The sequence below is a fragment of the Astyanax mexicanus genome, chromosome 2 (genome assembly GCF_023375975.1).
Source record: "Astyanax mexicanus isolate ESR-SI-001 chromosome 2, AstMex3_surface, whole genome shotgun sequence".
NCBI lineage: Eukaryota > Metazoa > Chordata > Actinopteri > Characiformes > Acestrorhamphidae > Astyanax > Astyanax mexicanus.
In genome coordinates, this window is record NC_064409.1 from 67,784,640 (window position 1) to 67,801,268 (window position 16,629).

At 36.6% G+C, this 16,629-nt stretch overlaps 4 protein-coding genes across 4 annotated transcripts in view; 2 read left to right on the forward strand and 2 right to left on the reverse strand.

The window, feature by feature from the left end:
* The first annotated feature begins 1,251 nt into the window (after nt 1-1,251).
* Nucleotides 1,252-6,987, forward strand: si:dkey-201i24.3 (golgin subfamily A member 6-like protein 4). The gene is made up of 5 exons (XM_022665585.2): nt 1,252-1,598; nt 2,129-2,254; nt 4,011-4,178; nt 5,088-5,238; nt 6,417-6,987. Exons 1-5 carry the CDS (start codon nt 1,446-1,448, stop codon nt 6,491-6,493), a joined length of 675 nt encoding a protein of 224 aa, XP_022521306.2. The 5' UTR covers nt 1,252-1,445; the 3' UTR covers nt 6,494-6,987.
* A 186-nt stretch (nt 6,988-7,173) lies between these two features.
* slc35a4 (solute carrier family 35 member A4) lies at nt 7,174-8,711 on the reverse strand. Its single transcript, XM_007232208.4, has one exon. It carries the CDS (start codon nt 8,709-8,711, stop codon nt 7,731-7,733), a length of 981 nt encoding a protein of 326 aa, XP_007232270.3. The 3' UTR covers nt 7,174-7,730.
* A 50-nt stretch (nt 8,712-8,761) lies between these two features.
* On the reverse strand, nt 8,762-12,573 carry LOC125799058 (SLC35A4 upstream open reading frame protein-like). Its single transcript, XM_049474829.1, has 3 exons — nt 12,466-12,573; nt 10,862-10,960; nt 8,762-9,607 (listed from the first exon to the last, which is right to left on the reverse strand). The coding sequence occupies exons 1-3, from the start codon at nt 12,478-12,480 to the stop codon at nt 9,407-9,409; spliced, it is 315 nt and encodes a 104-aa protein (XP_049330786.1). The 5' UTR covers nt 12,481-12,573; the 3' UTR covers nt 8,762-9,406.
* A 2,092-nt stretch (nt 12,574-14,665) lies between these two features.
* The window catches only part of hmgxb3 (HMG box domain containing 3), a 28,909-nt gene continuing 26,945 nt past the window's right edge, over nt 14,666-16,629 (forward strand). Inside the window, exon 1 of the mRNA XM_049474826.1 lies at nt 14,666-14,854. The gene's annotated coding sequence lies outside the window, so the exon portion shown is untranslated. The remainder of the gene's footprint in view (nt 14,855-16,629) is intronic.

Consider the following 16,629-nt stretch of genomic DNA (forward strand, 5'->3'; position numbering starts at 1 on the left):
TCTTGTAGTCTTTTACTACAAATACTAAATTATTTATAATGGTAGTGATGATGGAGATGATGGGAATACTGGGTGTATAAAAAAAAAACTAGATAAAAAATTACTTAGTTTGGGCCAGTGACTATATATAATCATGGACAGGCAGCCCAACATCTCTCAAAAGTGAAACCCCCACAGATCTAGTGCTGGCTGCTGGCTGCTGGCTGGGTGGGACAAAATGTTGATATTGCATTATGTAATACTGTTCTCGTTTGCAAAATATTATCAGCATGTGGGTCCAATATCAATATTTTATTGAAACACAAAGTGCTCCCTAAAACTCGCCCCTTAATTTGACTTACTAAAGTTACTGCGTTTTTACTCCAGGTGGTGGCACTATAATCAAATAGGGTAAACCTGCGGTGAAGAACATTGGTTGTGTGAAATTGATGCCAATAAATCCATAATTTAGGAATATTTTATCCTAAAATAATATATTGTATTATACTTGTATTATCACAGAATTATTACTGTAGTCCTAATATCAGTATTGTGATATCCTCATTATCGTGGGCAAACTATTGCGGTAATATTTTATCATGAGTTGTCCTATGATTAGACTGGAGGGAAAAAGTGCTTTGCTTCTGCACTGTAAACTCAATAAAGGCAGTCTGAGACATGCTTGATCTGGATAAAGGGTGGGAGGTCTACCAATTAAAGGAGAACTGAACTAAAATGGACTTTTGGTGTAGTAAAAAAGTACTTAGCTTTGATTAACAGCCCCCTTCCGTTCTCCCACAGCGTTCTGAGATCCAGAAATTTTAACAGTTTGTCCAAACACCCTTCAGACTGTGTGACACGGGGCATAATTTGCCCTGATAAATCGTTTTTTCCACCATTATCCAGGCACAAAGTAGCTACACACCTTCTTGCTAGAATCTGGAGAGCCCTGATATTTAAAAAGAGGCAATACTAACTTACAAAATGCACAAGAAGCTTATTAAAACCACTGTTTATATCCTATATTGCGAGCTTCAGCTCTGAGCGCCACCATTACTTAACTGAAAATAACATAGACATATGTATATATAGACTCCGCATAGCCTGCCTCCTGGCGCCAGCTACGCTATGCAGAGTCTATATATATATATATATATATATATATATATATATATATATATATATATATATATATATATATATATATATATATATATATAATATACATGTCTATGTTATTTTCAGTTCAATAATGGTGGCCCTCAGAGCAGAAGCAAGAAGGTGTGGAGCTACTTTGAGCTGAATAACGGTGGAAAAAGCGATTTATCAGGGCATTTTCTGCACCATGTCACCCAGTCTGAAGGGTGTTTGGACAAACTGTTAAAATTTCTGGATCTCGAAATGCTGTGGGAGGATGGAGGTGTGCTATTCATCAAAGGTAAGGTAATGATGATGATGTGATATTGATGGTATTGATGGCAGAGGGCAGAGCCAGTGTGGAGAGGAACCAGGAGAGAGTGGAGCGCATCAGGAACCTGAAGGAGGAACTGCACAGAGAAGAAAAAACACAAAAGGAGGCACTCAAAGAATCTGATCAATCTGGGCACAGCCCTACTTCAGTACGTACTGTAACTGGATTTACTGTAACTAGACAACTGTAAAAGCATTTAACTATAAAATAAATACTCTATATACATATAGAGTAAAATAAAACATCTGGATTAACCTCCTGAGAACTAGCATTACTTTCGGTCCCCAATAGTGAACATAAGCCTGGAATGGTGCCATATTGTATCATATGATTTAATATCGCAATTTTTTTGACACAACAATAAAAAAAAAACTTTATATTTTGATGTGTTTACAAAATAGACAAAACTTTGTAATTTTTTTGTTTCTACTGAATGCATAAAACATATTTAAACAGCATTACTGGTGCTAGGTCCTAGTGAGTGGGTTGGGTAACTGCCCATTCAAACTAGGTGGAAATAATACAATTAGAAATAAATTAGGAACAATAATAAATAAATAGAATAACTAAATGTTTTATTAGGAGGTTAAAGTGTCAGTGCTAGCCAATTATAAGAGCATAAATAAATCCTTCTGAAATACTATAATTAACTTATTGCCACTGACTGACCTCCACCAGCTCGAGGAATGGTCTCAGGTGGAGTACTGCAAGCTGCTGGAGCAGAGAAAGAAGCTGAAAGAAGATCATGAGAGAGTGATGCAGGAGGAGCTGCTGAAGATGGAGAAGGAGCTACAGGAGGAGCAGGTCAGACTGTTTCATTTGTGCCACCACAGACACAGATTTATTTACATAAACAGCCATAACATTAAAACATGTTTTGCGTATGTATTAACCTGTGGTTCCTACAAAGGCTTCTACATCAGCAAAGGCTTTACTTGCTGTATTCAGCTCCTATTTGTAACAATAGTGCTTGTTAATCTGTGCCACATTCAAATGTCCCCCAGAATTATTGTATACACTGCAAAAATCCATTGGCAAAAACTAGACAAAATGTATGCAAATTAAGAAATATAAGAAATTTCTTACAAAAAGCAATGGCAAAGTCTCAAAATGAGTGAAGCAACACTTAAATCAAGCAAAAAAGTCACTGTTTTTGCACACAAGAAACAGAATAACTTGATTGATGCTTGATTGTGTTTATTTTGAGTTCAAATTACTTAAAATAAATTACAAATTCTAAGTAAGAATGATTAAGATAATTATCCCTAAAATAATCAAAATAATCTAACGCTTACAATGCTTAGTAAGACAAAAAGTCTTATCAAAGAAGAAAATAAGATTTATTGCCTTAAATTTAGAAAATTTCACTTGCTAAGATTTCGTTTGCAGTGTACCACTACTCTTTTTGATATAGAGTTATTATTCATAAAACAGTGCTCAGGACCAGTGCTCAGGTTTTTTTTTTTTTTTTTAATGTTGTGCATTGCAGATTAATACTAAGGTCACACAAACTATGAGAAAAAAAACATAACATATGGAATTACTTAGTAAATAAAAAAATGTTACACAAACCAGAATATATATTTTTATATTTTAGGTTAATCAAAATAGGCACATTGGCTGGATTTTTTCAGTCAGTTTTATGAGTTAAAGTCACCTGGAATGGGGAAGATGTAGAAGTATATAGTGGTATATGGTGAAAAGCCCTACATGGAATAATCAACTAAATAAAGAACAAAAATACTTTTCAAAAATTAAGGTCACTCAATCCAAATTATTTCAAAAATTTCAAGTGCAGTTGCAAAGACCATCAAACATTACACTCTAAAAAACAGAGGTACGATATGAGTACTTTTTTGTACTCGAAGGTACATTCTTTATAATTGTACCCTCAAAGGTACAATATTGGTCTTTACAGGGTCAGATTTGTTCCCTCTGAAGTACAAAGTCATTTCTAACAGCAATAAGTACAGATTTGTACCATTTAACCAGCCAAAAGGTACATTCAGTATTCTGCATCACTGTACTAATGAACAATATATATTTAAATTGCACATTTTTTATTTGAAAGCCAGACAATTTTGTATCATCAAGTTTTTGAGCCATTTTTAGTTGATGACAATGTTTATAATCTTTATAATCTATACTGGCACAAAAACCATGGGTACAAAAAAGTACTTTCACTGAAAGGTACTTTTTTGAACCTTAATATAAGGTACAGCCCCAGCGACAAGCTTTGTACTCTTTTAAGTACAAATCTGTACTTATATTTCTTAGAGTGTATGATGAAACTGGCACTCATCAGGACTGCCCAAGTAAAGGATAAGCAAAAGTTATCTCTGTTGTACAGGATGAGTTTATCAGAGTTACCAGCCTCAAACAAACGCAAGTTAACAGCACCCCAGATAAGAGACATCTATGTTTGTTTACTATAGGAGTCCTTATGTGTTTCTTCATAATCTGGATGATCAGTATTCATTTACAATGTAGGAAATAATGAACAGTGTGTAATATAGTACAGTAAAATGGGACTGAAATGAATTACCATCGTCTTTCTCAGTCAGAGGGAGCTGAGGGGGAGGTGATGTACCTGAACAGGGAGAGGCAGATTCTGGTTCTGCAGATTGAGGCTCTGCGCAGGGAGAACCAGCAGGCTGAGGAAGGTCTGGAGGCCCAGTACAGATTACACCAGCAGGAGGTGCACTCTCTCAGAGAGGAGAGTCTACAGGTGAGAGATAGTACAGTCATATGAAAAAGTTTGGGCACCCCTATTAATCTTAATAATTTTTAGTTCTAAATATTTGGGTGTTTGCAACAGCCATTTCAGTTTGATATATCTAATAACTGAAGGACACAGTAATATTTCAGGATTGAAATGAGGTTTATTGTACTAACAGAAAATGTGCAATATGCATTAAACCAAAATCGGTGCAAAAGTATGGGCACCCTTATCACTTTATTGATTTGAATACTCCTAACTACTTTTTACTGACTTACTGAAGCACAAAATTGGTTTGGTAACCTCATTGAGCTTTGAACTTCATAGCCAGGTGTATCCAATCATGAGAAAAGGTATTTAAGGTGGCCAATTGCAAGTTGTTCTACTATTTGAATCTCCTCTGAAGAGTGGCATCATGAGTTCATCAAAACAACTCTCAAATGATCTAAAAACAAAGATTGTTCAACATAGTTGTTCAGGGGAAGGATACAAAAAGTTGTCTCAGAGATTTAACCTGTCAGTTTCCACTGTGAGGAACATAGTAAGGAAATGGAAGAGCACAGGGACAGTTCTTGTTAAGCCCAGAAGTGGCAGGCCAAGAAAAATATCAGAAAGGCAGAGAAGAAGAATGGTGACAGTCAAGGACAATCCACAGACCACCTCCAAAGAGCTGCAGCATCATCTTGCTGCAGATGGTGTCACTGTGCATCGGTCAACAATACACTTTGCACAAGGAGAAGCTGTATGGGAGAGTGATGCGAAAGAAGCCATCTGCAGGCACGCCACAAACAGAGTCGCCTAAAGTGTACTTTTGCATATGAATGATGTTTTCTTCTGAATAAAATATTGGAGAAGGAAAGTTCTGTATAGCATTTCCTGGACATGGATGTCTCTTTATTCTCACTTTTTTAAATGCAGGTGTTTAGGACATTCCGGCAGGTGCTGGAGGAGCAGAAACGGCTCTCGGAGGGCCGGTACAGGACCCTGCTGCTGGAGGCCATTCAGGACGCTGTACACCTGTCCACTCTAAACCAGCAGCTACAGACTGAAAACAAGCAGCTCCGCAAAGGTAACAGAACATCTGTCTGTCCTTTTAGAAACAAAAGTTAACCTAAAAAAATTTAAGATGGGTACAGTATATGGACAAAAGTATTGGGACACTTGCAAATTCAATGTTTCTTCTGAAATCAAGGGTATTAAAAATGTGTGAATCCTGCTTTTGTTGGAGTTACTGTCTCTACTGTTACTGTACTAGAACGTAGAACATTGCTCAGTGCTGGGGGTGCTTTATACCCCTACAGTCCACCATGGTTAGAATTGATTCATGTTTATCTACTCTAATCTAATAGAGAATTATGATTTATTGGCAATACTTCTCTAGAGGGAATAGACAAGCCGTGTGTGTGATTGCATATCTGTGTCAGCAATGGGTCCCAAGTTCTGTAGCTTAATTCATTCATATATAAGAAGTTGTGTCTACAAACATTAGGACATATAGTCTGCATATCATCATGTCATATCATTGTTTGTGCAGAAATAATTGGCAGATACAGTACCAGTCAAAAGTTTGAACACACCTTTTCTCATTTTCTGTCTTTATTTTTATTTATTTATAAATTGTAGATTATACATCAACATTATTAATGATTTATCTGCAATTATGAAGAAACAAAAATATTAAACAAGCCAAAATATGTTCTATACTTTAGATTCTTCACAAATAGCATCTTTTGCTTTGATGCCAACTTTCCCCACTCTTGGCTGATTCTCTCAGTCTGCTATGAGGTAGAACCTGTAGTGGTTCTTCAACTGTCTTAAATGAGTTCTAGAGGTGCTGAGCTCTTGTTAACTGCTGTTCCTTAACTCTGCGCTTTAACTCATCCCAGATTCACTTGGGTTAGGTTTCTATCTCAGGTGTTTGTGAAGGCCAAACCTTTTTTTGTCTACTACCGAACTGCATATGCAGTCACAGTTTAAGTCTTTAATATTAATCTACAATGTGTAGTGAATAATACAAATAAAGAACAAACATTCATAGGAATGCATGTCTAAGCTTTTGATTGGTACCTTATCATTATGCTTTCATAATCTTCAGTTATTGGATCTAACTGGACCCGATTAGCTTCCATTTTATTTTAAGAAAATAAACCTTTTCTTTACTGAACAATAAATGCAAAATTAATTCTAATCATTACTGTATGATCATCATTTCCGCTTTTGAAATGTCTGTACATTTATGTTTTCTAGCCTTGGGAGTTGAAGGCAATGCCAGACCACACCAAGCTGAAGGAGTGAGGAGCCCACAGAAGATGCAGAAGATGTGAAGTGATACAAAGCCTCATATTCCATCAGATCAGGGGTCACTAATCCTGCTCCTGAAGCTCCACCTCCCTTCATACTGAAATTCCACATGAAATTGCACTGATCAGTCCATTTATCCCAAATACCATATTGCCTGAATTGGAATAGAAAGCTGAATGAGGAATGAGTTTTATTTTGAGTTGAAGGTAAAACTATAGACAGGTAGATCTCTAGAGGTCAATTTCCACTATAGTAGAGTCGAGATTAGTCTGTAATTACATACACAGACATGGCACATATTATGGGTCAGAAACTAGTATTGTGTCCCATGACTTTTGCCATGTCCAATGGAATCTAAAGAACACTCCAATGTCCTGCAGGATAGTATGTGAGTGGAATCTCCTGCACTGACTGTGAATGTGATTTCTCCTAACAAAATAACACCTCACAACTTCCTCTGAGGCAATGCTTCACGATTAGGTTACAGACTGCTATCCCATGGCATCAGTGTACACACTATAGCATTAATATATATATATATATATATATATATATATATATATATATATATATATATATATATATATATATATATATATAGCTATTATTGGTAATAGCAAAACCCCAAAGAATTTAAATAAAAGAATATGATGTAAAATAAAACAATAAATAACATATTGGTGAGAAGACAAGTCTGACCATAAAAGCTTCAATGATATTTATTTTCATAATTTCCATCTATTCATAAATACTTTCAATATCTGTACCATTTTGTACTGTTTGGCATTGTAGAAAATAAACAATTTAAAACATGTAACAGTGTAATCAGTAACATGTAATCAGTGTGTTGAAATGTCATTTCTGAGAAGATTTGCTTTTGAATTTAAAAAGGCAAAAGCATAAACGCATACCTAATTAAACAGAATAAAGGCGGCAAAAGCGTTTGCTCTGAAAACAAACTAGTATCATCTTGAAAAACCCAACAAAACAGCGAACAAACCATACAAAAATTACAAAATAAAAAATAGCGGCAGCAAAGTCAAGCATTTTAGCTCATGTTTTTAAAATGTGCAGGATGGACTTATGAATTTTGATTTTTAAAAATTGTATTAGACATATTCACAACTTTGACAAAAGAAAATAAAATGAAATAAACATATAAAAGAATTTAAACTCTAATCTTTGCCGGTCCAATATTCTCACACCTTTCATGTTTTTCATTTCATTTCTTGCCTCTGACATCGATGTTCAGTCGATTGGCTACTTATAATAGAGGAACACAGCCACCCCGATCATCAGCACAGGCAAGAGGAAGAAAGGCGTGAGCTGCAGTCCCAGCAGCCCCCAGGAGAGGACGCTGTTCACCAGCATGGCTGAGGAGATCACGAAGAGTCGGGTGATTCCAGTTCCGTGCTTCATCACTACAGACATCAGCAGGCCGTTGGCCGCCTGTCCGGCTATGATGAGCCACACCACTGAGGAATAGCCTTCGAGAAAAGCCTGCTCTGCACTGCTGCTGTAGAAATGTGATGCTAAATTGATCCCCACACCAAATATATAAAGAAACATATTCTGCAAGCTGAGGGGCAGCCGCTGGGACTTTAACACCCGCTCTGTGTAAACCGCAGCGAGACCTGATATGAAGCAATAAGCAAGCACCATTAGAAGGCCCCAGGCTGTGATGTGAACCCTGGAGCTCAATTTATCTTCACCCCCATCTGGGTTGTCCAAATCCAGGCTGCTGTAGCTGTGACACACCCCAGCCCCCATTAGAAAGCCTAGGCCGAGCCACTGCACAGTCCTTAGCCTCTTCCCCAGGCAGGAGGTGTACAGCAGGGCTGTGGAGGCAATCTTAAGGTTGCTGAGCACCTGGAAGGAGCTAGGGTCCATGTAGGCCTGCATAAAGACCACCAGGTTGTTGTTGAAGGAGTAGAGAAGAGCTGGAACAGCATACGGAGCCACGGCTGTCCAGGATACTGAGGTTCTGAGGGTGTGGGCATTTCCTGTACCTAATAGAGTGCTCAGAGAGATGAGCAGCTTGCTAAACTCAATCAGAACCACGCAGGACGAAGAGCTGAAGGGGATGTGGCCGTCTATTTTAGTCAGAGCGATGAGGGGAGCATGAGAGCCGTAGATAAAGACGAGAAGCACCAGCAGAACGACCCAGCGAGCGCTGCGGAGCCACCGTTTACTGAGGGGAGGACATGTTTCACTAGAACCAACATTTTCAATGACAATCATTCTTTAAATAAGGTCAAAAATCAAATAATTCATGACATGGATGTAAAGAATGATGTTAAGAAAGATTGTTTAAAGATCCATCCAGTGTAAAATTCTAAACTCTTATATCACCTTGATTTTAAACATTTTATACTTGTCTATCATCATCATCATCATCATCATCATCATCAATTGATCAATTGATCACAACTGCCATTTATGAATCATACTTCATACAATGATATTATTAGATATAAATAGAAAGCAAAAAAACAAACAAAAAAAACAAAATAGCAATATGTTTAAGGCATGCAGACAGATAATTCAGTCATTGTGTTACATAACTAACCAACAGACAAAACAGACAAAAACAATAAAAAACAACCCCCTCAAATACTAATCTTTGCTGTCTCAATATTATATATGATAACTAAAAGAAAAGGCTATCAGCGTCAGGAGATGATCTGAACTAAATGCTCCTACATTTATAAAGCTCGTACCTCTTATAACTTATTTTAATTTATTGTCAGTCTTTGTTTCTCAGTCATTTCCAAAACACCTAACTTTTCTCCTACACATTACCATTCACTCCTCATCCAGTTTATCAGGTGGTTCAGTCAGAGAGCAGGTGATTAAACTGCTTTAAAAGTCTGTTTTTTTTTTTCTTCGCTGTGATTCTATTCAGGCAGCTGTAAGGTGGCTTCTTTTCCACAGTGTTAATTACCAGGTCCTTTCTTTAAAGAGTTCAGATAGTCCTTCACAGTTTTCTCAATGTTGGGCACTTGATAGGCCTGTGCAGCATAGATGCCTGTGAGGGTTCCCAATGCAACCCCCAAAATAGCAGAGGCGCGAAGTTTGGACACCACATATCCTGCTAGGAATCCCTTCAGGAATGGAGAGGCTAAGAGTGAGCCACCCTAAAAGAATAGATATATAAAAAAAACTTCTTTAGGACAACACATAACAATTCATAACACCAGTGCACCTTAAAATATTAGAATATCATTGAAATTGTACTTTATTTCAGTAATTCAGTTCAAAATGTCAAACTCATATATTATATAGATGTATTACACACAGTATGATCTATTTTAAGTGTTTATTTCTTTTATTGTTGATGAATATGGATTACAGCCAATGAAAACCCAAAAATCAGTGTCTTAGAAAATTTGAATATTATATAAGACCAATTGGTACTTTTGGCAGTGTGGGCAGTGCGTCCCAGTCCTGCTGAAAAATGAAATCTGCATCTTCATAAAAGTTGTCAGCAGAGGGAAGCATGAAGTGCTGCAAGATTTTCTGGGAAAACAAAACTGCACTGACTTTGGACTTGATAATATAACACAGTGGATCAACACCAGCAGATGACATGTCTCTCCAAATCATCACTGATCATCAGTAAATTTTACATTTCATTTGTAAATCAAGAGATCAGAGTCTGGAGGAAGAGTGGAGAGACACACAGTCCAAACTGCTTGAGATCTTGTATGAAGTTTCCAGAATCAGTGATGGTTTTCACATTTTGAATTGAATTACTGAAATAAAAGTAACCTTTCAATGATATTCCAATTTTTAGAGATGCACTAGTATATACTACTTAATTTAGTTTGCACAACTTCTTTTTGGAGGGGTAAGATAGCTTTCCATCACTCTTCATCTCTTATAGAACAAACATATAGAGACTAATAGTGCTGGAAGCATCATGTACAATAGACAAATTCGTATTTTAATACTCCCTTTTCTTCCAAAGGTTTTGGTTGTTAGTATTATTCACAAACCCAAGAGAATCTTACTTGTAAAATCAAATATACAAGAATAAGCAAGAATAAGCTTCCTATATGGCAATTACTGGCAACTTCCTTTATTTTGTTAGACCGTTGCCTTAACTAAACCTTTAATTTACAATTCTATATAATAAAATGTGAATATATATATAAAATATAAATATTGAACAATTCCTCAAATCATAGAACAATACACATATATCCCTTTAATAATTTACCAAAGTATTATGAACATAATGCTCTCTGGCCTTGGAAGTCTGTAAAATCCACAGGAAGTCAATACAACAGATGCAAACCTGCTATGTTTGATGCCTCTATTTACAGTACATTATCCCTTTTTACACTTATGATACTATACATCGCTGTGATTCTTAATATCCCCATTACCTGAGGAACCCCAGCCTGCACTTCACTCTCCACTCTTTTCTGGATATCCTCAAGCTGGTCTTTGAGATCTGCGAGATCCTTCAGCTTATTCAGGGGATCCTACAAAAACAAGCAACACACACTTGGTACTTGTACTGTAAATACTGTAGATTTATAGAATCAATAGAATGTAGCTTTATGTGTGAAATTTCATCTCCCTTAACCTACTTAAGTGTACATGTCATTATACTTAATATTTTGAGTTTGAACTGTAGCTAAGATATACATCAAACATTATTTAAAAAAATGACAGAATATTCTAGCTGTTTCATATGGTAGCCCATTTCTGCCACCTAAAATAAAAAGAACCATTTCTTTTTCCAATTATTAAGAAAACTACCTTATCATTATTTTGAGATAGTAAGTCAGTATTTTGAAACAGTAAGTCGTTATTTTGAGACAATGTGTCTTTATTTTGAGATACTCTCATTATATTAAGATAGTAAGTTGTTATTTTGAGATAGTAACTTTAAGTCATTATTTTGCGATAGTAAACAATAAAACTGAGTCTCTTTAATGTGAGCAGCTGAGAGGAGAGAGCTCAGGTAGCTCATACTCTAACTCGTACCCCATAACTCAGCTAAACCCCATAACTCAGCTAAACCCCATAACTCAGCTAAAGCCCATAACTCAGCTAAACCCAACCCCATACCTCAGCTAAACCCCATAACTCAGCTAAACCCCACCCCATAACTCAGCTAAAGCCCATAACTCAGCTAAACCCAACCCCATAACTCAACTAAACCCCCATAACTCAGCTAAACACAACCCCATAACTTAACTAAACCCCCATAACTCAGCTAAACCCAACCCCATAACTCAACTAAACCCCCATAACTCAGCTAAACACAACCCCATAACTTAACTAAACCCCCATAACTCAGCTAAACACAACCCCATAACTTAACTAAACCCCCATAACTCAGCTAAACACAACCCCATAACTTAACTAAACCCCCATAACTCAGCTAAACACAACCCCATAACTTAACTAAACCCCCATAACTCAGCTAAACCCAACCCCATAACTCAACTAAACCCCCATAACTCAGCTAAACACAACCCCATAACTTAACTAAACCCCCATAACTCAGCTAAACCCAACCCCATAACTCAACTAAACCCCATAACTCAGCTAAACACATCCCCATAACTCAACTAAACCCCCATAACTCAGCTAAACCCAACCCCATAACTCAGCTAAACCCCATAACTCAACTAAAGCCCATAACTCAGCTAAAGCCCATAACTCAGCTAAACCCCATAACTCAGCTAAACCCCATAACTCAGCTAAACCCCATAACTCAGCTAAACCCCATAACTCAGCTAAACCTGAAGCTAACTTCAGCCTCGTTAACTCAGCTAAAGCTAAGCTAAAGCAGCTCTGAACTGCTGTACTGTAGTAGGTTATCAGAGAGTTACGGTAGATATTAAAGAAAAAACAGAAGGTTATAATGATAATAATCAGCAGTTCAACACAGTTTTAATCACGTACTGCTGACCACACACTGTCCTCCCGCTCGGCTGTTTATATAATTATATCAGTAAAGCTGGAGATCACTCACCTTGTCATTCGCCATTCTGGCTCCTGAAATGACAAACGACTACATCTGAGCTCGACTCGTTCAGCCTACCCGCTCCAACCGGAGCGCAGCTGCTTCTGTCTGACTGCTGCAGATGCGTCTCTAACAGAGATAATAACAGAAGGAGAACTACCACTTGTTGGGGTCTGCTACTTTTTACCTTGCACATTCATGATAAAAGTGTCCTGAATCAAATAAAACAAAGCCAAACTTAGTTGCTTTGTTGGCTCTAGTGTTGTCTTGCCCTAATGTCCTAAGTTGCTGTTTTTCTGATGCAGTGGGAGGGTGCTAAACTACTGTACATTTTTCATTGACTTGTTTAATGTTCTATTTTTTGCAACAAAACATAAAAAAAGAAAACACGTTCATTATAATGAACGCCATGTCTGAAATGACAGTAGGAACAAATCTGTTGAGAATATTTGTTGGAGAAAAAAAAACTGAAAACTCCTGAATAAGTTTTTATTGACAAATATTGTCAAAGCTATTTTATCAAATTTGCGCAGTTAATGTAAATGTAAATTGTACATTTTGTGATATTTTGATTCTGTGAATATGGCAAATATATTTGTAGGTTAATTTGGGATCTTATTTATAAGAAATTTAAACTTGTAAGGGAATAAATTGAAAAAATATATATTTTTTATGTAATCGAATTAGTTTCTTGGCAAAGGCCTGTATCCTTACTGTGTGCTCACAGTAGTAACAGAAGCAGTAATTCTAGTGTCTTGCTTTAAACCCTGTAGAAAAAAAAATACATTATTTTACTTTCCAAAATTAAAGAAATTTCGTAGTGAAATGGTTATCTACTATTTTTGAGCTTTTATCCATTTAGCTCTATTCACCCCCACTCAATTTGTACTCACTCGAAGGCTCCATCTAGCGGTTCTAATACAGTTTCTCCAAAAATTGTGTCTGGCTTTGGCGACTTTTTAATTTAATTTGATCTTATAAATTAAAAACATATTTTATTATTGGCAGAAATGTTCAATAGAGAGAATAATAGCAGGAGAGTACCCACTTATTATTTCTGCCAGGTTAGTTGAAATGAAAAGGTTTTTGTGAAGAAACATTTATAAACGTTTAATCATTTTATACTAAAAAGATTACTTATTTTATCAACACAGACAATTGTAGCATTGTTTCATGACCGAAGACAAAATGTTTAAAACATTTAAACTCCAGTTATAAACATTTTAATCTCCTAAACTGCTCTGACTGTATCTCTAACATCAGCTCACAAACCAGTAACAACTCACTGTGGTAGCAGTAATGCTAGCGCCTATACTGCATTAAACTAGTTTAATATAGAAAAACTGAAACATATATGTGTGTTTTCCTTCTTTGTTTAGCAACATATCTTTCTTATTTCCAAAAAGTAAAGGGATGTTCTGGCAAAATACTCAGCTACTATATTAAATCGGAGTTTTTAGCTTTATTCAGCCCCACTCATTTTGGACTCGAGGGCTCCCCCAGCGGTTTACAGTAATTAGCTCTGGCTGAGGTGACTTTTATTTTGTATTTTTATTTAATGTTTTTAATTTTAAATATTTATATCGTTATTTTATTATTGAAAGATATTTTCGTTAAACACATTTTTTTGTGTATTCTTTCTCTTATTTCAAGGAAAAGTAGTCAAAATGTACAGGAGAAAAAGATAGAAAAAGATATCACAAAGAAATACTACTAATAATAATGACATTAATTGCAACGAAAATATGCGCATGTGTATTTAGTGTTTAGTTTTAGCTACGTTTGTCGGGAAGAGGGTCGTTTTAGGTAGAAGGACAAGTGCATATTAATATACTAAATAATTATAAATAAAAATAAATAAAATAAAAAAAATCAATGCAATTAATGTAAATAAAATAAGAACAAATATATCCACACATTAAAAAATATAAGAAATAGATGGAAAACTGAATATAATTCATATAATTAAATATCATAAAACATTGTATAAAACATTAATACAAAAATAAGACAAACTTTAAGAGAAATAATAATAATAATAATAATAATAATAATAATAATAATAATAATAATAATAATAATAATAATATTTATATATAATTTTTTCCCACTAGCATTTTCTGTAGCAGGCTCCCAACGAACCTCTTCACGTGTTTAAAAGCCCGCCTCTGATTGGCCCATATTTATTCATCGCCGCGCCGGATTGGCCGCCAACCTTAGCAACAGTGCGCCATTTCTAGTGGACCCAGAATGGAGGAAAGATGTGTAAAAGCGAGTTTCTGCGGGTGAAATAAGGCGGTTTAGCGAGCTGATCTCTCCGCCATGCAGCAGGAGGCTGAGGATGAAGCGGTCACTGTCTGATCTGAGCGGTTTGGGACGGATCCGAGCGGCGGTTCAGGTAAGGTTGCAATAAGGCCGGCGCTCATTGGCCGCCTGGCGGAGCCGCTGTTCAGTATAGAGACTCAGCACTAATCCGAAGCTGTGCCGCGGGGGGAGCGGGCTGCGGCCGGGCGGTGTGCTCACTAACCGCTCCGGTACAGCGGACACACAGCGCTGCGGATACCACCGCTGTTATAGCTTAAACTCAGAGACCCTCCTCTATTAGGGGAAGCGGTTATAGTGGACCTGCGCCCTGTTATTATCATTATAATAAGGGTTATGAGATTGTGTTGGGTCGTGTTGTCTGTTCTGTATCAGTAATATTGGACTATTGGGGCTGGGTGAATCGATACTGATGCTGAAGAAGAATCGATTCTTACGATACTGACAAATACTGTATATTTACATTTCTGCATATCCATTATATATTAAAAGAGCTTTTATAAAATGTATATTGCTCTTTTGTTTTACCTCAGTAAAAGAAGTGTAAAATATATCGTATACTATTGTGATATTTTGTTTTGCAAAACTGTATTGATTTTCAGAAACACATCATAGACTTTTAATGATCAGTTTACTTGTAAAGATTAGTGTCATTGGTCATTTAGGGGCAGCTTGCCAAACATGGATTAGGACTAGTCTCCTTTACTATAAATTGATTTAAGCAGTTCTTTGTTTATTTTTAGTAGTTTCAATAGATCTCTTTCAAATTGTTATCCCATTTTCTCCCCAATTTACACAGATAATTACCAAACCCACTCATTAGGACTCCCTTTATCACTAATGATGCCCCAACATCAGGAGGGTGAAGACTAGCAAATGCCTCCTCCGATACATGTGAAGTCAGACACCACTGCTTTTCAAACTGCTGCTGATGCAGCATTTTTGAGTAGCATCACAGTGCACTTGGAGGAAAGCGCAGCGACTCTGTTCTCATACATCAGCTCACAGACGCCTTGTGCTGATCGACATCACCCTTTGGAGTGATGTGGGGAAAGAGTGCCGTCTACCAATTGTCAATTGTGCTCTCTCAGGGCTCTGGTAGCCGATGGCAAGCTGCATGAATAGAATTCGAACCGGCAATCTCCTGATCAAAATGGCAGCGCTGAACCACTTGGAGCCCAGTTTCAGTAGATCTAGCCAGTGCTGGCCAACCTGTTAAATTAAACAAGAGGGTTTAAAGCTTTGAGCAGTGGCAATGTGAGCACACACTGCAATTTAAGGACCAGTTAGCTAAATTAATGTAAAACAAACAAACTAACAAAAAATATTTTTCTAAAGTTATACTGGGTTGTCTAGTCTCTCTGTAACTTATAATTGTGTATATCAGCATTGGCAGATCTATTGGTGATTCTTAGAATTTGTGCACTTTTAGAATCCCGGGTCATATTTTTAAAAAATGATTGCAATTTTGGACAAATACCTCTTTCTGTAGTGAAATGGTGATAAAAAAACCCTTATAAAAATGTACCCCCTATTAAAAAATGTATTCAGCCTATTACAGTTTAGCTCTGCTCACTGATGCTGCAGGGTTTTTTGAATACAGGGCAACCAGTCAGAACAGAGCACATATTTATAATGGTGCAATCTAAAAATTAATTAGTAGAAAATTAAATCCAAGAAAATGTGGGATATGGACCTTTTAGAGCTTAATATACACTTGCCTTAAGAAGATTTATCTTGCCAGCATATACATTTTTGAAGCACAGACTTGCCTTCTTATGTTTTTCTGCCTAAGACAGTGTTGCACATATCTCGGTATCTTACATCTGACTGGCTTTCTTTTTATTCATA

Bases quoted from the DNA above. Each gene is read 5' to 3' on its own strand.
- si:dkey-201i24.3 (XM_022665585.2), top strand. From the start codon at position 1,446: ATGGTATTGATGGCAGAGGGCAGAGCCAGTGTGGAGAGGAACCAGGAG. The intron at 1,599-2,128 runs GTACGTACTGTA...GACCTCCACCAG, and splicing joins CTGGGCACAGCCCTACTTCA to CTCGAGGAATGGTCTCAGGT. The intron at 4,179-5,087 runs GTGAGAGATAGT...TTTTAAATGCAG, and splicing joins TCAGAGAGGAGAGTCTACAG to GTGTTTAGGACATTCCGGCA.
- slc35a4 (XM_007232208.4), bottom strand. From the start codon at position 8,711: ATGATTGTCATTGAAAATGTTGGTTCTAGTGAAACATGTCCTCCCCTC.
- LOC125799058 (XM_049474829.1), bottom strand. The intron at 9,608-10,861 runs GTAATGGGGATA...CTATTCTTTTAG, and splicing joins TGCAGGCTGGGGTTCCTCAG to GGTGGCTCACTCTTAGCCTC.